Raw genomic sequence first — 24,951 nt, forward strand, 5'->3', positions numbered from 1 at the left:
ATACAAATATGGTTCTCTCAGTAGGTTGGACCAGCTCTGAGAATGGGAGTGTGCCTCCCCAAAACACGTCAGCTTTCCAACTGCAGAAATTAGTCACTAGAGTTTTACATGACATGCGTTTTATTCTTTTATGTTTGGGAGTATACTTTTGGCTATTATAATACATTTTTAAGGTGTCGCAGGTAATGTAGCAGGTGTTTGCACCCTTCTATTTTCTTTTGTTTTTAGAACATAATGATTGATCAATTTTCTAATATATATACCATAGTTTGTAGACTGTAGCTTTCACGCAGACTAAATACTATATACAGATTTTTTATAACAAAAACTAAGACAAATGTTTGTTCTTTTCCAAATTTTTGCATGTACAGTCAGATTATATAAGCAGTTTACCACATGAAGTACCCAATTTACCACATGTTCTCTAGTTAAAGCAGTATTCCATGAATAGAGTTTTAGCTATTTTTATCTAGAGATACATGGCAAATATTAGTCAATAACATTTGAAATATAGAAGACCATATGGGATGAAACACTTACCTTAGCAACCTTTATTATATCAGGAATGTGCAAGTAGGCTTGGACTGGGGGCAACCCCTTTCCTATAAGGTAGGCTTCATCTGCTTTCTGTCTGTGTATCTGACCAGTGTCCTGCTCAGAGTAGACGGCTACTGTCCTTATACCCAGTTCTGTGCATGCCCTGAATACTCTTGTAGCTATTTCACCTGTACAAAGAAAGTACAATCGTCACACATGGTAACTGTGCTACAAATCTTGAAAAATGTTACATAATCCTTTAACGCTGATCTCCAGACAGACATAAATACCACAATAAATGCACCTCTGTATGCAATAAAATATCTTTAATTGTATTTCCATTAGCCTTAAGCCCCATACACACGGGCAGAAAGTTGGGGGACATTTGCGGTTTTAAAAAAAAAAAAAAACAGCCGACATTCTGTCCGCGTGTATTTCAGTCTGTCCAAAAGGAGCTGGCTATTCACCCGGCTTCTTTTGGATGACGTTGGTGACTCACGATCAGTCAATGGCATAGAGCGCTGATCGGAGTGTTCTGGCAGGGGGGGCCGTCCCCCTGTCAGAACACAACAGCTCAACAGGAGAGATCGCTGGACTAACCTGTGGGTTGCACAAAAAAAAAAACTGTCAGCTAACACTGTACTAACCTCGCACAGCACAGCAGTGGTGCAGGGGGAGGGGGGTGACAGAGAAAGATAAAGACGGGAGGTGACCGAGAAAGAGGGGGGTGACATAGAAAGAGAGAGGGAGGTTACCAAGAGGGAGAGAGGGGGGTGACAGAGTGAAAAAGAGAGAGAGGGAGGAAGGTAACAAAGAGAAGGGGGTGACAGAAAGAGAGAGGGGGAGTGACAGAGAGAGAGGGGGAGGGAGATGAGAGAGATGAGATAGAGAGAGAGAGAGAGAGGGAGATGAGAGAGAGGGAGATGAGAGAGAGAGAGAGAGAGAGAGAGAGATGAGAGAGAGAGAGAGATGAGAGAGAGGGAGAGAGGGAGGGAGGGAGATGAGAGAGATGGGATGACAGATGAGAGAGGGGGGTGACAGAGAGGGAGGGAGATGAGAGAGATGGGATGACAGATGAGAGCGAAGGGGGTGGGAGAGAAACGGGGTAGGGGGGGCAGAGAGAGAAACGGGGGAGGGGTTGGCAGAGAGAGAAATGGGAGGGGTTGGCAGAGAGAAAAATGGGAGGAGTTGGCAGAGAGAGAAATGGGAGGGGTTGGCAGAGGGAGAAATGGGAGGGGTTGGCAGAGAGAGAAATGGGAGGGGTTGGCAGAGAGAGAAATGGGAGGGGTTGGCAGAGAGAGAAATGGGAGGGGTTGACAGAGAGAGAGAAATGGGAGGGGTTGACAGAGAGAGAAATGGGAGGGGTTGACAGAGAGAGAGGGGGAGTGACAGAGAGAGGGGGGTGAGAGAGATAGAGAGAGAGGGGGTGAGAGAGAGAGAGAGAGAGGGGTGAGAGAGAGAGAGAAGGGGGGGTGAGAGAGAGAGGGGGGTGAGAGAGGGGTGAGAGAGAGAGGGGGTAAGAGAGAGAGGGGTGAGAGTGAGAGGGGGGATGACAGAGAGAGAGGGGGGATGACAGAGAGAGAGGGGGGATGACAGAGAGAGAGGGCGGTTGACAGAGAGAGAGGGGGGTGACAGAGAGAGGGGGGGTGACAGAGAGAGAGGGGGTGACAGAGAGAGGGGGGGTGACACAGAAAGAGGGGGGTGACACAGAGAGAGGGGGGGTGACACAGAGAGAGGGGGGGTGACACAGAGAGAGGGGGGTGACAGAGAGAGAGAGGGGGGTGACAGAGAGAGAGAGGGGGGTGACAGAGAGAGAGAGGGGGTGACAGAGAGAGAGAGGGGGTGACAGAGAGAGAGGGGTATGACAGAGAGAGAGGGGTATGACAGAGAGAGAGAGAGAGAGAGAGAGAGGGGGGGGTGACAGAGAGAGAGGGGGTGACAGAGAGAGAGAGAGAGAGAGGGGGTGACAGAGAGAGAGAGAGAGAGGGGGGTGACAGAGAGAGAGAGAGAGAGGGGGGGTGACAGAGAAAGAGAGAGGGGGGTGACAGAGAAAGAGAGAGGGGGGTGACAGAGAAAGAGAGAGGGGGGGTGACAGAGAAAGAGAGAGGGGGGTGACAGAGAGAGAGAGGGGGGGTGGCAGAGAGAGAGAGGGGGGTGACAGAGAGAGAGAGGGGGGTGACAGAGAGAGAGAGGGGGGTGACAGAGAGAGAGAGGGGGGTGACAGAGAGAGGGGGTGACAGAGAGAGAGAGGGGGGTGACAGAGAGAGAGGGGGGGTGACAGAGAGAGAGAGGGGGGTGACAGAGAGAGAGAGGGGGGTGACAGAGAGAGAGAGGGGGGTGACAGAGAGAGAGAGGGGAGTGACAGAGAGAGGGGGTGACAGAGAGAGAGAGGGGGGTGACAGAGAAAGAGAGAGGGGGGGTGACAGAGAAAGAGAGAGGGGGGTGACAGAGAGAGGGAGAGGCGGGTGACAGAGAGAGGGAGAGGCGGGTGACAGAGAGAGAGGGGGGTGACAGAAGAGAAGGTGGAAGAGAGAGGGGTGTGACAGAGAGGGGGGGGTGACAGAGAAGAGGAGGTGACAGAGAGAGGGGAGGGTGACAGAGAGAGGGGGGTGACCGAGAGAGATGTGACAGACAGAGAGAGATGGGTGACCGAGAGAGACGTGACAGACAGAGAGAGATGGGGATGGCAGAGAGAGAGGTGACAGACATGACAGAGAGAGAAGGGAGGTGATAGAGAGACGGGGGTGGTAGAGAGGTAGGGGGGTGACAGAGAGGGAGGCGTTGTGGGAGAGTGCACGAGAGGGAGGTGACAGAGACAGAGAAAGAGGGGGGAGGAGACAGAGAAAGAGGGAGGGGAGGAGACAGAGAGAGAGGGAGAAGAAAGAGAGAGGAGACAGACATAGAGAGAGAGGGGGAGAGAGAGGGGGGAGGAGAGGAGAGAGAGAGGGGGGTAGAGGGGGATAGAGAGGGATAGAGGGGGGTAGAGGGGAAAGAGGGGGGAGAGAGGGGGAGGGGGAGAGAGGGAGAGGGGGAGAGGGGGAGAGAGGGAGAGGGGGAGAGGGGGAGAGGGGGAGGGGAGAGAGGGGGAGGGGAGAGAGGGGGAGGGGGGAGAGAGGGGGGAGGGAGAGAGGGGGAGGGGGGAGAGAGGGGGGAGGGGGAGAGAGGGAGTGAGAGGGGTGACAGAAAGAGAAAGCGGGGGTGACAGAAAGAGAGAGAGGGGTGACAGAAAGAGAAAGCGGGGGTTACAGAGAGAGAGAGAAAGCAGGGGTTAGAGAGAGAGAGGGAGAGGGGGGGTGACAAAGAGAAGGAGGGGGGTGACAAAGAGAAGGTAAGGGGGGGGGTGACAAAGAGAAGGTAAGGGGGTGACAAAAAGAAGAAGGGGGGGTGAAAAAGAAGAAGAGGGGGGAGAGAAGGGGGGTGACAGAGCAAGAGAGAAGGGGGGTGACAGAGCAAGAGAGAAGGGGGGGTGACAGAGCAAGAGAGAAGGGGGGTGACAGAGCAAGAGAGAAGGGGGGTGACAGAGCAAGAGAGAAGGGGGGGGTGACAGAGCAAGAGAGAAGGGGGGGTGACAGAGCAAGAGAGAAGGGGGGGTGACAGAGCAAGAGAGAAGGGGGGGTGACAGAGCAAGAGAGAAGGGGGGGTGACAGAGCAAGAGAGAAGGGGGGGTGACAGAGCAAGAGAGAAGGGGGGGTGACAGAGCAAGAGAGAAGGGGGGGTGACAGAGCAAGAGAGAAGGGGGGGTGACAGAGCAAGAGAGAAGGGGGGGTGACAGAGCAAGAGAGAAGGGGGGGTGACAGAGCAAGAGAGAAGGGGGGGTGACAGAGCAAGAGAGAAGGGGGGGTGACAGAGCAAGAGAGAAGGGGGGGTGACAGAGCAAGAGAGAAGGGGGGGTGACAGAGCAGGAGAGAAGGGGGGGTGACAGAGCAGGAGAGAAGGGGGGGTGACAGAGCAAGAGAGAAGGGGGGTGACAGAGCAAGAGAGAAGGGGGGGTGACAGAGCAAGAGAGAAGGGGGGGTGACAGAGCAAGAGAGAAGGGGGGGTGACAGAGCAAGAGAGAAGGGGGGGGTGACAGAGCAAGAGAGAAGGGGGGGTGACAGAGCAAGAGAGAAGGGGGGGTGACAGAGCAAGAGAGAAGGGGGGGTGATAGAGCAAGAGAGAAGGGGGGGTGACAGAGCAAGAGAGAAGGGGGGGGGGGTGACAGAGCAAGAGTGAAGGGGGTGACAGAGAAAGAGAAGGGGGTGAGAAAGAGGGGTGACAAAGAAAGGGGTGGGAAAGGGGGGTGAGGGAGAGGTGACCGGGAGGAGGAGTAACAGAGAGAGGTGAAAGCGAGAGAGGGGGGTGTGAGAGAGGGGTGGGGTAAGCTAGAGGGGTGAGAGAGAGAGAGGGGGGTGCGAGGCAGAGAGAGGGGGTGTAAGAGGGGGTGTGAGAGAGAGAAGGGGGTAAGAGGAAGGGGGGTAATAGAGAGGAGGATAGAGAGAGGAGAGCGGGAATGTTAGAATGATGAGGGTGTGAAAGACCCCTAGCCCTGTCGGCAGTCCCTCTTGTGCCCCCATGTCCCTGTCTGCAAAAAGGTGTGTGATTCTCGGTACAATTACCAGAGGAGGATCATAATTAGGCAATCTGTTTTAAGCAGCGCAGATTTACACCTTTTTTCCATCAGCACTTTACATTGTGGGAATATGATTTCTATTTGCAGCAGCTTAGAGGTCAATTTAAATTAGGTCTCTGTATTTTATCACTTTGGCAGCGCGCAGCACCATTTCTCCTTATGATGCTCGGTACGGTACTTTCTATGCCAGCAGGATGTCCCTGATGGCCAGCAGTGGGCAGGACTCATGAGGACAGGAGGTACTCCTGCTCCTTCCAGCAGATCTATTTAATTTGAGGAGGAGCGGTCCCTGGCTGCCTGCGATTCCTGTCCGTCCTCCACTTTCCCTGGTCAACCTGTCCCCTGAGCCTGGGAGTGGGGAGGAGTTTGAAGGAGTCCAGGGGCTCCAAGTTCTAGTAGGTGCCAGTGATGCCATGCCCACATATTCCCGAGGTCTTTTCTCTCCCGGACTATCAGTGCTTTCCGCCCTTTGCTCACCTTCGCCACAGCCTCTGTCTCCAAGGACGCCTGTTTGCACAGTGGGGATGGTACCTGGAGATGGGTGCTGTAATCCTGCCCGCACCTTGAGGCCTTTGCTGTCCCACTCCTTGCACCTGCTGTCACTGGACCAGGACCCTCCACAACCAGACCCTAGCGATGGGGCAGTTTACCACCCCCCCCCACGCAGGCGCCCTAAGGCAGTTGCCTGTGCTGCCTTATGGTGGCGCCAGCCCTGAAGCATGTAGGTGGCTCTGTTTTGGGGGGGTGTGAGCTCTAAAAGCACATAGGATTGTGTGAAAATTGATGGCAGTCTGAATGTTATTACAAAATACTTGCAGACAATTTACATTCTTCTGCATGAACGCTATGCATGGGATGCTCTTGGCTTTTCCAGTATGACCCCAAGCACAAGGCCAAGTTGACCCTCCAGGGGTTACATATAATTAGATTCATACATATTTGGACACAGGCACAGTTTTCATACTTTTGGCTCTTTTTTCCACCAGATGATAAATAAAACAAAACAATCCAAATGAATTTGAAGTGCAGACTTTCAGCATTAATTCAAGGGCTTGAACATAAATATCAAGTACAAATTTTAGGAACTGCAACCACATTTTTATACACAGTCCCACCATTTTCAGGGGCTCAAATGTAATTGGACAGATTAAAATAATCATAAATAAAACGTTTTAATATTTCATTGAGAATCCTTTCCTGGCAATCACAGTCAATGATGATTTGGGAATATGACATCTGCTGGTGTTGGTCCACTCTGTTTTATCAAGACCAAAGTCAGCACGGCCCTCTACAAGGAAATTCTAGAGCACTTCATGCTTCCATCTGCTGACTAGCTTAATAAAAATGCTGATTTAATTTTCCAGCAGGACTTGATACCTGCCCACACTGCCAAAAGTACCAATACCTGGTTAATGATCATGGTATCACTGTGCTTGATTGGCCAGCAAACTCGCCTGACCAAAACCTCATAGAGGTGTGGTATTGTCAAGGGGAAGATAAGAAACACCAGACCAAACAATGCAGACGAGTTGAAGGCTGCTATTAAAGCAACCTGGGCTTCCATAATACCTCAGCAGTGCCACAGGCTGATCGCCTACATGCCACACTGCATTGATGCAGTAATTCATGCAAAAGAAGCCATGACCAAGTATCAAGTGCATACTATACAGTACATGAACATAGTTTTCAGTAGGTTTACATTTTTTTTTTGTTTTTTATTGGTCCGATGTAAAATTCCTATTTTCTGAGATACTGAATTCTGGGTTTTCACTAGCTGTAAGCCATAATCATTAAAATTAAAAGAAAGAAATGTTTGAAATATATCTGTGTGTAGCATCTATATAAAATACAGGAGTTTACCTTTTTTAATTGAATTATTGAAATAAACTTTTTGATAATATTCAAATGTTTTGAGATGCACCTGTAGATGTTAGAAATTGAGCTGCAGTTCATTGAGTAAAATAAGTATTTGATCCCCTACCAACCAACAATAATTCTGGCTCACACAGACTATCTACAGTATGTGCTTATGTCGTACACAGATTAGTCCTGTCAATTTAAGAAGATGCTCCTAACAACTCCTCGTTATGTGTATAAAAGAAACCTGTCCACAGAATCTCTTTCTTCCATTCAAACCTCACTATCATGGGCAAGACCAAACACCTGTCATAGGACCTCAGGGACAAGATTGCAGACCTGCACAAGGCTGGAATAGGCTACAAGACCATCAGCAAGAAGCTTAGTGAGAAGGAGACAACTGTTGGAGCGATTATTAGCAAATGGAAGAAATACAAAATATCCATTAATCAAACTCAGTCTGGAGCTCCATGCAAGATTTCGCCTCATGGAGAAAGGATGATCATGAGAAAAGTGAGGGATCAGCCCAGAACAACACAGGAGGAGCTTGCAAATTAAACAAACTATTTGTAACCATACACCGCCATGGATTGAAATCCTGTAGCGCTTACAAGGTCCCTCTCTTCAAGAAGGCACACGTACAGGCCCCTCTGAAGCTTGCCAATGAACATCTAAATGATTCAGAGGATTGGGAGAAAGTGCTGTGGTCAGATGAGACCAAAATTTAGCTCTTTGGCATTAACTAGAAAATGTATTTGGAGGAAGAAAAATGCTGACTATGACCCTAAGAACACCAATCCTACAGTCAAGCACAGAGGTGGAAACATTATGCTTTTTGGCTGTTTCTCTGCTAAAGGTACAGGCTGACTTTGCCGCATTGAGGGGGATATGTATTGTAAAATCTTGGATGAGAACCTTCTTCCCTCAGCCAGAACACTGAAGATGGGTCGTAGATGGGTCTTCCAGCATTACGTTGCCAAGGCAGCAAAGGAGTAGCTCAAGAAGAAGCACATTAAGGTCAAGGAGTTCCCTAGCCATTCTCCAGACCTTAATCCTATAGCAAAGTTATGAAGGGAGCTGAAACTTCAAGCTGCCAAGCGACAGCCAAGAAACCTTATGGATTTACAGAAGATTTGTGGATCAAAATCACTCCTGAGATGTGTGCAAACCTGGTAACCAACTACATGAAACAACTTTCCTCTGTGCTTGCCAACAAGGCAGAGGCGTAACTAGAACCTTCAGGGCCCCGATGCAAGAAACCATGAAGGGCCCCCCAGACCCCTGGCCGAGGCCCTTCCCTTCAAGCCCGGGGCTCTTCCCACTAATCCTGGGGCTCTTTACTCTTGTTGCATGGCCTTTTAATATGGTCCCACAGCGGGACCCTTTCACAAGTTCTGCAGTGGGTACCCTTCCTGCAATCTTGGGGCCTCCCCACAGTGGTGCAATGCCAGGGCCCGGTCGCAAGTGTGACCTTTGAGATCCTGGAAGTTCACCCACTGGTTTGCTACCGGGCCCCCTGGAGCATGGGGCTCGGTAGCAATTGCAACCCCTGCAACCCCTGTAGTTACGCCCCTGCAACAAGGGTTTCTCCACCAAGAACTAAGTCATGTTTTGCTTCGGAATCGAAAACTTATTTTACTCACTGAACTGCAACTCAATTTATACCATTTGCATCGTGTGTTTTTTTTCCTTCCACTTTGGTTGATATTCTGTCTTTATCATTTAAAATACACCTATGATAAAAAAAACTATAGACCCTTCATTTCTTTGTAAGTGGACAAAATCTGCAGGGGATCAAATAATTATTTTCCACACTGTAGATGCTTTTAACAGCATCAAGAGTTTTTTTTCTGCATGGACACACTGATTGTGGGTTTTTTCCCTGCCCATAAACGCTGCTAAAGTCTATGTGTGCATGGACACATAGGCTAACATGCAGTGGAGTTTAGAGGCAGGAAAAAAAAATGTCAGGTGCCCCTAGGAGCAGATGTAAAAACGTCCAGTGTGCATGAGGGCTAAAAGGTACCAATTTTTTGTTCACTAATAATTATTCTAAACACCACATTTGCTGAATTAAAGTTGTTCTGAGTACACAGGACATTGCAATTAAAAAAACAGCCTTAAAATTACCTCGATTGGCAACCAACACTTTCTTTATAGGTTTGTACTCCACACGTTGAGTGCTCTGGAAAGCTGCATTGAGCACAGATATACGTTTGACACCCAGGAAGGTTAAACCTCCTTTCACAAAACGAAGCTGCAACATCTGAAAAGAAAATATATGATACAGTGGTCACATCTTCCATGCAGATTTTGCCTAGCAAGGTAGAACTTCTTTTTATTTCATACAGTAACACAGATCACAAATAATGACATGATTTGGAGTATAAGAACAAAGCAAATACTGTTTGTCTGGCGTAGACTGAGCCATTCACACTACCTCTGTCAAGTCAACATTGTTTGTATACTCCAAACTCCATTTTCAAGAAATAAGATCTGTTCATTCCCAGGAAATCTTTTGGCCCAAAATAACTGACAGATTTGCGTACATAAAGTAACAAATTACAACAGTTGCAAAATTAAAATGAAAAAAGAATGGCACAATCAGCTTTTTAGTTCTATACTTGCATTCGGTTCATCTATGTGTCTAAAATATAAACCGGGGCTCTCTATCAACTAGATTTCAGCTACAATTCTTCCTGTTCCAGCTGCTAAACTAGTTGCTATGCGAAAACAAATAATTATTTCCAATATATATATATATATATATATATATATATATATATATATATATATATATACACACACAAAACTTTTGGAAAAGCCTGCAGTAGAAAAATGGCACTTGTTACAGAGTAACAAGGCATAGAATTTTTATTTGACATTATATCATATACTTACCATATAAAGGAACGCTTAAATCTGGACACATTTTGTGTTAAACATTCAAAAAAGGCCAAAACACACTACAGTGCATAGAAAAAAAGCTGCAGGCTGTGTTTTTCTGCAGCTCAATGCACAGGACAAGATTCATTTTACTGAGGTGTATTGCAGCAAAAGTACATTGTTATGTTGCCATAGGGTGTCAACTGCAATGAATGGCACTGCAGCAATGCATACGACCTGCACAATGGTGGGAAGGGGTCCTTAACCACTTGCCGACCGTTTCCCATTTATTTACTGCGGCAGTGGGGCTCTCCCAGGCAAGCCGACATAGGTCTACATCGGTCGCTTGGTGGCAGCTAGGGGGCGAGCAGGTGCCGCTGGCGGTGCACTCCCGCTCCCGATCGTCAGCGGGTTAGCCGATGCAGCGGGCAGATGGCTCTGATTGCCGTCTGACACCTGCGATCGTTCCCCACTGAGAAAGAAGAATGGTCAGCTGTTGTAAACACAGCTGACCGTTCTTCTCCCTGGAATGATCATAGAGCTACTGTGATCCTTCTATGTAGGATTACAGGTCTCTATGGTCATTCCAAAAGCCACACCCCCCACAGTTAGAAACACGCCCCTAGGTACACATTTAATCCCTTGATCACCTACTGTTAACCCCTTCCCTGCCAGTGTCATTATTACAGTAATAGTACATATTTTTAGCACTGATTACTGTAGTAATGTCAGTGGTCCCCCCAAAAGTGTCAAAAATGTCATTCAGGGGTCCAATCTGTCTGTCGCAGTCCCGCAAAAAAACGTAGAATGCCGCCATTACTAGTAATAAAAACACAATAAAAATTACAAATATTTACCAAAAATATGTAGCAGAAAACAAATTGGCCTAAAATTTAAAAAATTTTGATTTTTACATTTTTTGGGGGGAATGTCATATAGCAGAATGTGAAAAATATTGTTTTTGTTTTTTTCAGAATTATTGCTCTTTTTTTGTTTATAGCGCAAAAAAAAAATAAAAAATAAAAATCTCACAGGTGATCAAATACCACCAAAAGAAAGCTCTATTTGTGGGGGGAAAAAGTACAGCATTGCATGACCGCACAATTGTCAGTTAAATTCACGTAGTGCCAAGTTGAAAAAAGTGGCCTGGTCATTAAGGGGGCAAAGTGGTTAAAGTAATCACAGTGAAGCTCAAAATTTCACTTCCTTGCAGCCACAGCAGCATAGGAACTTTCATTAAAACGTATATGGCACAGTATGTATACAAAAATATATTTTGCGCTCACCCAAAATGATATATATATGTGTGTGAAGGTGCTGCAACTTATAAAAGTTTAAATATTCAACTTTAAAACATATGTAAAACAAAATAACCTAAAAACATGAAAAATAAAATGCTAAGTGTTCAATAAATACAAAATAAAAAAAAATTATATATATATATATATATATACACACACACACACACACACACACATACACAGAGCACAGTGAAAAGAAAATTCCAATTAAAGGTGCCCTTATGAAAGTGAAGAGTGATTCACAACAATGCTGTTGCTTCATATGGTGCTTTCTCCAACACAGACCACTGCACGCCTGTTACCAGAAAGGCTGGATCCCAAAAATAAAGGAATCTTATGCGCTTGTATCAATGTAGACCAGCTGGAGTATTCCACTCTTAGGGCCCTGTGAAGGCAATCCTTCCTGGTAAGGTGTCAGCTTCAATCAAGGATTGTATTGCTCAAATATCCCCAACTCTCTGGATCATCCTGTCATAGGTATTCTCCAGCATTGGGAGTTTAAGAAGGAGGAGATTTAATAGTGCAGTATGTATAATTACAATTTATTAAAAACTGATTATTGCACTTACATGAACAAAAATGTTACCAGAATCTTATGATTGCTTTCATCACGGGTGCTCTATTCATATCTGCTTTACAATTATCCAGATAACATACTGCAGTATGAAATTTTGTTTGTTAACTTTTTTCACCGTATGGTGGTAAAAGAGACGCAAGCACCCATCAACAGTAACAGGCCCTTTCGGAGACCCATTCAGATATCTTCATAGGTCAGTGATGGTGAACCTTGGCACCCCAGATGTTTTGGAACTTCATTTCCCATGATGCTCCACTACACTGCATTAGCATCATGGGAAATTTAGTTCCAAAACATCTGGGGTGCCAAGGATCGCCATCACTGTCATAGGTATAACAGACCACACTATAATTTAAAGTGGACAAGTGCCAATAAATACAAAAAATCAGTCAACAATTGGTGTAAAGAAATACATAGGTTGTGAAAAATGAATAAGAATCGGGGCTAACGTGATACGTCACATCCACCTTTTTGGAACGCAATCGGTGTCCCTGAGTATCCTGAAGAGTCTGATTCGTTTATACGCTTGTAAGTTGTTTTCAACTTACTTCAATTATTCAATAATGACGGTATTATGCTATGGAAGCCTCTCTTTCTTCTATTTTCCCTGGATATGTACCCTTGAGATAATGTGATGGAGATCTGATACATCCTCCTACCTAGCATGGCGTGTGGAAATTACCTTTACATCTATGATGGAGACATTTTGTAAGTCATACACTTACCTCTGGTAAGTGAGTTTTTTTACCTTTGGTGGTGGATTTGATCACTTTATATGTGTCTGAAGAGCAATCCACAATCTTCACATGAGAACCACATGCACAATATGGACAATTTTTACGCAGTGCACATACAATTTAATTTGCACTAATTTGGAATTGTGGTAGTCCAACGGACATTATTTATTGATTTATTAATACACCATATTGCATTTTTAAGCACTATTCAGCACTTTATTTTTTATGTATATATTGTATTATTCAAATATCATGGTTTGCTATATTCTCAAATTCACTTTAGATGCACACAATTTTTATGAATTTTTCACGAGCCTACGTATTTATTTACATCAATTGTTGACTGATTATTTGTATTTATTGGCACTTATCCAATTTAAATAATAGCGCGGTTTGCCAAGGGAACGATTGGACCATTTGGCAATCGGTTCTTTGGAAGTGTATATAATCTAGGACTTTCTGTCTTTAAAATCAGCAGCTGTACCTATAGCCTAGAACACAGTACTATTCATCCAATTTGCGCAGGTAATGGTTATCTATTCCATCACTATATATTATAGGTATAACAGAGCCTTTCTCAGTTTCTGGTGAGTGACTTTATAGTTTTGAATAAAGGATGGTCATAGTTGGACATTTTGTGGACTTTCGTCGGGTACCATTACCCTAATGTGGACTGTTGCACTATCATTTAGTGTATTAACCACGCTAGCGGTATCCCCGAGCGTGACTCGGGGTAGGAATTTCCTGCTAGTATCGGTATCCCCGAGTCATGCTCGGGGTGAATGGGCAGAGCTATGCAGACAGCGAAGCGGAGTGTCTTACCTTATCCTGGCGATCCAGCGATGAGCTCTCATTGCTGTGACTGCCAGCCGAGATCTCCGCCGCTCGTCTGTCGGTAGGAGGACTTCCTAGTTCCGTTCCCTGCAGCAGCAATGCTGCATGGGAGCGGAACTAGGGAGGGAAACGTTGCACAAAACACATTTTATATTATATTTATGCATATATATATATATATATATATATATATATATATATAAAAATTATATTATTGATTCGATTATAATTCATGTGTTTTATATATATATATATATATATATATATATATATATATATATATATATATATATATATACATACACACACATATATATATATATAATATATAACGCATGAATTATAATCTAATCAATAATAATTTTATTATATATATATTATATATATTCTATAATAAAATTATATTATTGATTCGATTATAATTCATGCGTTTGTGTTTCAAATTTATTACATCTGGGATGTCTACTAGACTCTTGTTTTGGTCAGGTTTAAGTCAGTAATTACTAAGAATTGTAGACCTATAATACATAACGCCAAATTTCCATGAAAAGAATTGTACCGCTTTTGGTACAGAATTCCTGACAGAATCATACCGTCAGGGAGGTTAAGAATATACAGGAGCACTGCAATTTTTAGCACATTTTTGTTTACGGTGGTGTGTTTTCCTTCATTGTTAGCAGCTATTTACTCTTTACTTGCGCTGATCTTTATTTGAAACTTTATATTCCATGCCTGGTAATTAGAGAATTATCAATTTGCAGCTTTGTTTGTACTTTGTGCATTGTTAAGATTTGTAAATGTATAACCCTTTCATAAAACAGGTATAAACCCCCCAAAAAAAGGAGGGGGGTGGGGGTTGGTAAGTGATGGCATTCTTTTTTTTCTTCATTAGTATTTCTCCTGAAACACATCATGTAGGTTAAGGTAGCATGGTACTGCTACAATTATCCCTCTTCATTGTGAATAAAACAGACATAAGGAAAAAATGCAACAAAGTGGAACACATTAGCTTCAGTAAATCGTTTCCTCAGGAGGTAGCCTTCTGAAGGTAATAAAAATATCAAGTGCTCTCAACCAAGCATTTGCAAGGGACTTTAAATGTACCTAATTATAATATTAATGTGATACCTACATAATCATGGGTATAAAAAACATTTAATTGTGTCGAATAAACATAACAGTTATCTGGAAAGATGCCGAGTGCATCTTTGTGTCTGTTCCCTACTGCAGTAATTGGTATTAATTTAAAACCACTAATCAATAGGAGAATAGTTGTCGTCTTATCTATAAAAAGTGGAAAGATATACCTAAATATTTTAATACATATATACTAGAGCTGCATGATTAATCGTTAAAAAATAGTGATCTCGATTTAATCCCCGTTATGATCTAAATCCGGCATTTCCACGATTCATGTTAAACAAGTGCAGAGCTGTTGTCTGCTCAGAGCTGTCAAAAAATAAATAAAAAATAGCAGCAGGCAAATGTTTATCAACATTGCTCAGAGCTGAGAGATAAATAGAAACATTGTATCATTTGATTCTTTTAGATTCAAAAGGATGAACATATTCTGCAAATGAAGTCAGTTTAACCACTTAGGCTCCGTTCACATCTAGGCGTTTTTGGGGAGTTTTTCTGCTCAAGGATCAGCTCTCAAAACGCCCAACAAGACAAATCCTATTCATTTCAATGGCCCCTGTTCACATCTGAGCGTTTTGATGCTGTAAGCAAAACGCCCAACGCTCAAAAAAGTACATGAGCTTCTTTTTGGGCAGATTACAGGTGTTTTCCATTGGTTTCTATTCAATCTAAAAACGCCTGCACAAAAAACTCCTGTAAAAACGTAAATCGCGGTAAAAATCGCGCGAAAACACTACGCTCAGGTGTGAATGCAGCCTTAAAGACTAAGCCTTTTTCTGACACTTGTTGCTTACAAGTTAAAATCAGTATTTTTTGCTAGAAAATTACTTCGAACCCCCAAACATTATGTATATATTTTTAGCAGAGACCCTAGAGCAGTGATGGCGAACCTTGGCACCCCAGATGTTTTGGAACTACATTTACCATTATGCACTCCACAGCATAGTTGAGCATCATGGAAAATGTAGTTCCAAAACATCTGGGGTGCCAAGGTTCGCCATCACTGCCCTAGAGAATAAAATGACGGTCATTGCAATACTTGAGTATGACCAGACATCCAGGTACTCGTGGGGTGCCTAGAATATAAAGGATAAAAGCTGGCCAGTGGGCCACAACCGATGTCCCTATGCTAGAGTAAGATATAACACGTGTTGGCGGCGTATGGGAACAACATAGAATGTATCCAAGGGGAATGCAGATGAGATGTCCGTTAAATGAAAGCTCGGTTTATTGATTAAAAAGGGGGACAACAATGTACATACAACCCTGGGTCTGGAGTCAGGCACGGGCACCATCAAGAATGGAGACTGGATGGCCGATTGCCAAATGCCGCTGTGTACTGAGATGAAAGGTATCCTTGCGGAGCCAGCCAGCAGGAGGATAAGCAGTCACTGCGCCGCTCCATGCTCTAGTGCAGTATCCGGAAGTGAATCACTCGCCTTGCAAGAACCAGGGTGGAACGCAAATGTCCTCTGTTGCGGTGACTACGCGTTTCACATGCATGCACTGTCAAGTCTGGCTCCAGCAATGATTCCTTTTATCTCAGCACACAGCAGCATTTGGAAATTGGCCATCCAGTCTCCATTCCTGACAGTGCCCCTGCCTGACTCCAGACCCAGGGTGGTATGTACATTGTAGTCCCCCGTTTTAATCAATAAACTGAGCTCATCTGCATTCCCCTTGAATCCTTTCTATGTTGTTGCCAACACATGTTATATATTGCAATACTTGATGTCACACTGTATTTGCGCAGTGGTCTTTCAAACGCAATTTTTTGGGAAAAAATATACTTCAATTAATTAAAAAAAAAAAAAAATGAAAGTTAGCCCATTTTTTTTGTATAATGTAAAATATGATGTTACACCAAGAATCATGAAAGAATTGTGATCTTTATTCTAAGCAAAACAATTGTAATTTTATCCAGAATCGTGCAGCTCTAATATATATCCTAAAATCTATTATTTTAACTGCTTTCTGCCCGCCGTATAGTGAAATGACAGATGATAGGGAGCACTTTTGTTCTGGGAGAAGGTTATAGGATGTTCTCCCATTCTTGGCACGAAGTGCGGCGATCGATGGGGCGCCATTTTCCTGGGACACAGCGCATCACCGATCACGGTAAAGAACCTATGACCTAGGCCCTTTACCATGTGGTCAGCTGTGTCCAACCACAGTGTAAACAGAAAATGTGTCATTATTTAACAGGGAACCTGCACTGACAAGCAGGGCACTGATCAGTGTCCTGATTATCAGTGCAGCCCAAACAGTGCCACCAGTGCTGCCAGTCAGTGCCCACCAGTGTATCCTTATAAGTGACAAATATCAGTGCTGTCTATCAGTGCTCATCATTGCCGCCTATCAGTGCCACCTATGAGTGTCCATAAGTGCTGCCTATCAGTGCCGCATATTAGTACCTCCCCATCAGGTGCAGCCTATCAGTGCCCATCAGTGAAGCGTCACCAGCGCATATTGGTGAAGGAGAAAAACTACCTGTTTGCAACATTTTATAACCGAAATCTAATGTATTTTTTTTTTTTTTTTTAATTTTTGTTGTTTAGCAAAAAATAAAAAAAACCCAGTGGTGATTAAATACCACCATAAGGAAGCTCCATCTGTCTAAAATAAATAAAGATAAAAATGTTGTTTGGGTACAGCGTGCATGACCACGTAATTGTTATTTATAGTGCGACAGCACTGAAAGCTGAAAATTGGCCTGGGCAGGAAGGGGGTGAAAGTGCCCAGTAGGCAAGTGCTTAAATCATCAATACAAAATAATTGTACAACTCAGAGTATACAGTACAGTAAATACATTGAAAACATTGCGTACAGCTGTATTTTGTTTGTTCCAATCTACGTTTTTAACAATGGTGTGTACATCAAAGACCATACCTTGAGGTGTTTTGCAGGAAATTTGCTGCTTCCTCAGGATCAGATCATTGATGATCCAGATGTACAAGTTCCAGAGATTTATCCGCAATATATACATATGATCTATTTGTTCACTTTTATGAACACTTCTCATTTTATGTATGTATTGCAGATAAATCTACAACTTTGTACATACTTATATGTATCATCAATGTCCTGATTCTGACTGTGAAACGCGTAAAATTTTGCACTTTGACATACAGACCATTGCTAAACTTGTATTATAAGCAAAATACAGCTGTCTATGATGTTTTCAATATTTTTACTGTTTATTCTACGAGTTGTATAATCATATTTTTAATGATGAATTAAAATAACAGGTATATAGGTGTTATATTATAATTTTGGGGTAAAACTTACCACTTGTAGTACTTTTTAGGCTGGGTTCATACTGGTGCAAACATAGACGTCGCATATGATTCACACTGCATTGCTGTGCAGATCACATGCGATGTCTGCGAGATGCAAATTCAGCCATACAGTTTGTATGGTTGAATTTTCATTGCATTCGGACCAAAATTGTACAGGACCCTTTTTTTGGTCTGCGATGGAATCGGATCGCATTGGTATTCACACTTTCACAGTTCGCACTGCAATCTGCAAACTGATCTAGGTGTCACTAACTTTACCTTGACACCCACAGTGGCTCGCAGATGTCAGTGTGAACCGATTCAGGTGCGATGCGGGAACCCGCACAGGGATAGCCGGGTTTCCCGCATCACACCAGTGTGAACCCAGGCTTTAAGTTCTCCCACGCATGCTTGGCTACTTTATGTAAAAAAGATTCCACGCTATGGTCAGTAACTGGCTGCAGCCTCCCTCAAATATAACCAAAGGGTTACATAGTTTGTGAGGTTGAAAAAAGACATCAGTCCATCCAGTTCAACCTATGATGTATGTGTGTGTTTGCTTTTAACCGTACATCGTATATCCCTGTATGTTGTGGTCTTTAAGGTGCCCATCTAATAGTTTTTTGAAACTATCGATGCTACCTGCTGATACGACTGCTTGTGGAAGAGAATTCCACATCCTTACTGCTCTTACAGTGAAGAACCCCCTACATATTTTAAGGTTAAACCGCTTTTCCTCTAGTTTTAGTGAGTGTCCACGTGTCTTATTGTATTCCCTTTCTCTGAATAGTTTGTTCCTTATGCTAGGGTCGCCAGTACAGTATTTGTACATTGATATCATATCCCCCCTCAATCTTCTCTTCTCCAGAGAGAATACATTCAGTGCTTGTAGTCTTTCCTCATAGCTGATGTCCTCCATTCCCCTAATTATTTTTGTTGCCCTTCTCTGGACTCTATCCAGTTCCAGCACATCCTTCCTGAGGACCGGTGCCCAGAACTGGACAGCATACACCAGATGTGGCCGGACCAGAGTCTTGTAGAGTGGGAGAATAATCTCTTTATTTCTGGAGTGAATCCCCTTTTTTATACATCCCAGTATTCTGTTCGCTTTGCTTGCAGCGGCTTGGCATTGCATGCCACCTGCCAAGCCTGTTGTCCACCAATACCCCCAGGTCCTTTTCCATCCTAGACTCACCCAGAGGTTCCCCCCCTAGTGAGTAGCTTGCTTTCTGGTTTCTGGCACCCAAGTGCATTACTTTACATTTTTCAACATTAAACCTCATCTGCCATGTAGTTGCCCACCCCATTATTTTGTTTAGGTCCGTTTGTAAGGTTTCCACATCCTGCATAGAAGATATTGGCATGCTTAGTTTAGTATCATCCGCAAATACTGAGATTGTACTAGATATCCCCTCCTCTAGATCATTTATGAATAAATTAAACAGGATTGGTCCCAGAACAGAACCCTGGGGGACCCCACTTTCCACACCTGCCCAATCCGAGTACTCCCCGAGTACTCCCCATTAATCACCACCCTTTGAACTCTCTCTCCTTTGTGTAAAATTATACAGATATGAAAAAAAAGGGTGAGAGGGATAGGTGGCGCTGCATAAGGTGAGAGTGGTGAGTTGTATTTTGGTCTGGTGTGCCACAACCAGAAAAAATATATATTTAAATTATAAAAAAAGAAGAAGAAATGTGTAATATAAGTGATAGTTATTACATAAATACATATATATACCTCATATAAATAGTACATTAATAAATAATAATATTAATATTAAAGTGGCATGTGCTAAAGGTTGAAAGTGTGTAAGTGACACTGTGAACAACAAGGTAATACACCATAATCATAAAAAAAAGTACAAAAAAGGGAAAACATGTACATACGGATAGATAAATAAATAAGTTCAATCCATAAAAATCCTCCATTAACAATACTCCAGAAGGTGACTAGGTTCTTAACCGCTTGCCGACAGCCGCACGACTATTTACTGCGGTGGTCAGCCCCTCACAGGCAAAGCGACGTAGTACTACGTCGCTAGCCTATGAGGCTCTAGGGAGCGAGCGCGATGTCCGCCGGGCACTCGCGATCGTCTGTTACACCGGAAGAAAGGCAGGCGGCTGATGTAAACAAAGCCGCCTGTCATTCTTCCCTGTGTAAGAATGGAGATCAGAGGGTTCTACTATGTAGGACCGTTGATCTCTGTTCTTACACTAGTAGCCACAGCCAATCACAGTTAGAAACACGCCCCTAGGACACACTTAACCCCTCCCTCTCCAATACAGTTAACTCCTTCACTGCCAGTGTCATTTTTACAGTAACAGTGCATATGTATAGCACTGATTACTGCAGTAATGTCACTGGTAACCCCAAAAGTGTCAAAAATGTCAGTCAAGGGTCCGATCTGTCCGCCGCAATGTCGCAGTCCCGCAAAAAAAAAAAAATTGCAGATCGCCGCAATTACTCGTTAACAAAAAAAACAACAAAAATCTTTCCCTTTGTTAGTAAACGCGATAACTTTTGCGCAAACCAATCAAAATACGCTTTTTGTGCTTTTTTTTACCAAACATATGTAGCATAAAACAAATTGGCCGAAAATGTTAAAAAAATTTTGTTTACATTTTTTTTTGGAATTTCATATAAAAAAATGTGAAAAATGTTGTTATTTTTGCAAAATTGACGCTCTTTTTTTGTTTATAGCGAATGATCAAAAAATCTCACAGGTGATCAAATACCACCAAAAGAAAGCTCCGTTTGTGGGAAAAAAAGGACGTCAAATTAGTTTAGGTACAGCGTCGCAGGACCGCGCAATTGTCCGTTAAAGTCATGCAGTGCCGAATCGCAAAATAGGCCCTGGTCAGGAAGGGGGTAAAATCTTCCGGGGCTTAAGTGGTTAAAAAATGGTACGTGCTGTGGACTTTTGCACAGAAATTGTATGGTGATATGCCCCAAACACAATAACGTGAAAAAGTGCTGCAGTATATGAATGAATAGGACACTTTAGAAAATTTATGAATAAATATATAGTCCATAGAAATATCAGTCCCAGAAACACATGAAGGTGGATGGTGGAAATAAAAGTGTTCGTGCTCCCTGCTCTCCCAGGACCGCACTCAACAGAACGAAAAACCCATACAGGGGTGTCACGTCCCAATCGCTGGATGAATGTGGTTGGTACAGGTATGCCTGAGGTCCCCACAGGGATATCACATCCCAATCTCTGAATTGTTATGGTTGATTGTCAAACTGAGCTGCTTAGGCCACGTCCAATTTAGCAATCCCCAGGTGAGTAAAGATGGAAAGATCATAGAGGGTAAATCCGCATATATGATTTATTGAAGAAATAAAATATTGTACTCACATGTACAGATATATAATGAGCGTGGTAAAACTGCAATTCCGGAATGCAGATGCGTTCCAAAGACCAGAAAGGTCTTTTTTTTTCATAAGAGTACTTTATACTTGTGTATAAAATTGGTTTAGCCTCAAGAGATGATCTGGAATTGTTTTACCTTGAGGATGAAAAGGTTGTTTGTGCAGCTATTGCTCTGACCTTGTTTATATGATCAATCAATAATACAGTCATGCGGAGATTGTTCTAAAACCTTCATTATATGAACATATTTAAAAATTCTCTGGCATTGTTATTCATATATATCTATTGTGAATGCACATTAAGGGCCAAATACTAATCAGTTATTGTCATCAATGTAGAGTCACCAATGGCAATACAGCTTTCCATCCCTCTCATGAACAGAGAACGAGTGCTGAAGGTTCTAGAATAGAGCTAAAAAAAAGGTAAACTGCGATTTTTTAATTATTTGTTAGGTTATGCTATGTGAATCAGAACATGTAAAAATTTAAAGCAGATGGTCTTCCAATTTGGCTACAAAAGTGGAAATAAACTTTACATCTGTTCAAATGGTTACTTTAACTCTGTTTATTTTAATTTACTACTGGCAAAATCAAAAGCGACGCAAGGGATTCTCTGAGGTGTTCAATTATTGTAAAAATGTTTTAGCCTTTTTCCCCGAAACAAAACTTAAAGCTGAATTCCAGAAAAACAAAAATTCCTCCTTTATAGTGGGGCTGCCCCCACATTACAAGGGTTAAAAGGTTAAAAGCTTGTTTCGGTTTAGGGTACCAGAAAAAAACAATTACCCAATATTACTAGACCAGTCCCTGCAGCATCTTCTCCCCTATGTTCCAGGGTCCTCCAACATCATCAAGCACAATGCTGTGCCCACAGCCCTGCACTGGAAGGGAGGGACAGTCCACTGCCAGAGTGTAGTGGCGCTTTTCCACTGCATGGTATAGCTCGGTTTGGCTCGCTTTGGTGCTTTTCCACTGCATGGTACCACATGATACGTGTTAGAACGGTTCAGTACAGTTTGGTACGGCAGCGCTTTTCCACTACATGGTACGGCTCGCTTAAACAGTACCACCTCGGTTGTGGTTCAAAGCGTTCCATACCTATACCATATCCCACAATCCTTCCCATGCAGCCTTGATTGTTTGTCACTACTAGCCACTGATTGGTCAGAGAATCGTTGTAATCCCACCCACTTACTACTTTAGTGGAAAAGCAAACCGAATAGAGCCTATACAGTGCCGACTCGTACCACGCAGTGGAAAAGCAAACCTAGCCGAGCAGGGCCAAGCAGTGTCGAGCCGGTACTCGCAGTGGGAAAGTGCCATTAGAGAGCTTCAGCTTCTGGAAGGGGGGGGGGGGGGTGGCTATACGCTGCCTCTCTCAGACAATACAGCATGTGGGAGGATTTCACAAGAACAGTTAGTGCTGCCAATCCAGTACTGGGCAGGACTAAGTGTGGCCAGATGCCAACTAACAAGCTACAGGCGCTATGACGTATAGTTCACACCAGTGCGGTCAGTTCCAGGGCATGCTTGTTTCAGAAAAAAAAAAAGTAGAACATGCTGCATTTTTCCTGCACTGGACACGTTAAAACGCACTTAAACACATTAAAAGTGCACCAGACCCCAATACAGTGAAAACAAAAAAAAAACAACAGGAAAAAAAGAATAAAAGCATCTGGAATGCATCCGAAAAAGTGTCAGGAAAAAGTATCAAAAACATCAAAAATGCACCGGAACGCTTTAAAAACATGCATGCTGAAATGCATCAGGAGTGCGTTTTTGTGGCGTGAACCAAGTCATACGTGTAGATGCTTGTAAAATAAAATGTACTACAGTACTTTTTTTTTTTTTTAATGGAAACCAAGTCCCAGGCAGAAGCTTTTGTTCAGGTGTCTTGCCTAAACAAAGTAGAATTCCAGGCTAAACCTAACAAGTCTTAAAAATTCTTCCTCTCCTTTACTAACACCTATGCTGACTGACCTGTGTATGAAAGATGTATATACTTACCTATTTTCAGCCCACTCCCATTACCCATGTGTTAGCTGGCTGCAAATCCCGTTAGTCAGCACAGATGCTAGGAGGTGGGAGAGAGCATTTCATTTTGAAGACTAGTTAGGTTTAGCTTGGAATTCCACTTTATGTTTAGGCAAGATGCCTGAGCAAAAACCTCTGTCTGGGATTTGGTTCCCAGGCTCTTCTTGTTCCAGGGATCATGTTCCCAATTCTGTTTCCGATTCAAGTTAATTGCCAAACTTGTTTCTGACTATGCTTCTTGCCTGCTGTCTGCCATGACTTCTGCTCGTTTTCCCCTCAGATCATCAGGCTTTACAGCATTTTGATGGTTTTGATGTACCAGCATGAATTAACTCAGTACCCTATAATCAGGTTGCCACAATCCCTTTGTGTCCATAACTCATTGCATGTGTCCCCACAAATTGGTCATTCTGAATAAGTATTTAAGTCCAACATTCCTGGTCCTATCTTGGTTGATTCTGAGGAGAAATATGATGTGGAACAAATTGTGGGACCTCTTTATGGCAACTTTCGATATCTTGTCTACTGAAAGGGCTATGGGCTTGAGCAGCATTCCTGGCTATCCAAGAAGGACTTCCATGCTCCTGCCCACAGTGTTACACACCAGAAGACTGGCACTAAGAGGCTAGGTACTGTCGCTGTTCATTTTGTCAATTCAAATCTTGTGGCCGCCTTTCCTGTTGTTGAGAAGTTTTGATTTTAAATGTTGCGCAGACATTTGCCATGTAGTGGGTTCATGTTTATACTTGCCTTTGATCATAATTCCTGCCTTCCAATGACCTCTATATCTGTTTTTCACAATCCCCGTTTTGCAACCAAGCAGTTTGCTATGGGGCCACTCAAAAAGGAGGAGGATGTAAGAAAACCAGCGGGGGGGTTAACGCAAGGAAAATTGCACCTTAATGTGCATGCAATATTGTACAGGACGGGACCTTCCATTTGGTAAGACATAGATAGGATAGTCTGACCTTTGCTCTAGTTGGAAGCGCAAACAACTCTCCACAGCTAAGAAAACAAAGGTAAGCCCACATTTTAAGGTGAAAGTTAAAAAGTGGCAGACATTCCGACAAACATAGACAGAGATGAAAGTTTAATTTGGAGCAAGGTCAAACTCTGTATTTAATGCTATTGCCACAGGACTTTGAAGCAGTTAGAATTGAGCAATCAAAATAATTACTTTCAATATATAAACTGACTGACATGAAAAACATGATAAGGATAGGGACACCCATAAACGTGTATGCACAGAATACTAGGAAAGTAACACATTACACATTATTGTTTTTACTATAGGTGACATTCTACAGAGTTTTTGCAGCCCTGAAAACACACACACACAGAATTGATTTATTTTTATTTATTTTTTTTTGGGGGGGGGGGGGGGGGTACCATATGAATTTTTAAACCTTTAAAGTTGGTTGCCCGGTTAGAAGAAATCGGTAGTTTGTGAATATCAGAATTGCAAGTCTTCTTAAAATCAGAATGCAGAGACAAATAGCCTTATAACATTCTGCACAATTCTTGCAAAAGCAGCTTTGTGTTATGGTTTTTAAAACAAATTGAAGTGGGGCTAGTGCTAGGTATATTTTTTAAATGATTAGGTATGTATAATCTCTCCATTCTCCCTATCTCCATAGAAGTCCAGCACCATGTTAATTCAGGCATCATTCAGGGTTAGCATCTGATTGCCAGAATAAGATGCTGGCACAAAATGATGCAGCAATGAAGTCGTTATGTTTTTGGCCAGGGTTTGCATATCATCTCACAATGACCGCCCCCTTG

General features: G+C 43.2%; 1 protein-coding gene across 1 annotated transcript in view; it reads right to left on the reverse strand.

Moving 5' to 3' along the window:
• PC (pyruvate carboxylase) overlaps positions 1-24,951 on the reverse strand; it is a 674,712-nt gene that overhangs the window by 644,045 nt on the left and 5,716 nt on the right. The window contains exons 2-3 of the mRNA XM_082271181.1: positions 9,134-9,269; positions 541-725 (exon numbers count right to left, since the gene is read on the reverse strand). Of these exons, the coding sequence (XP_082127307.1) occupies positions 541-725; positions 9,134-9,269 (321 nt within the window). The remainder of the gene's footprint in view (positions 1-540; positions 726-9,133; positions 9,270-24,951) is intronic.

The sequence above is a fragment of the Pelophylax lessonae genome, assembly GCF_965119305.1.
Source record: "Pelophylax lessonae genome assembly, chromosome: 10".
In the NCBI taxonomy this organism is placed as follows: domain Eukaryota; kingdom Metazoa; phylum Chordata; class Amphibia; order Anura; family Ranidae; genus Pelophylax; species Pelophylax lessonae.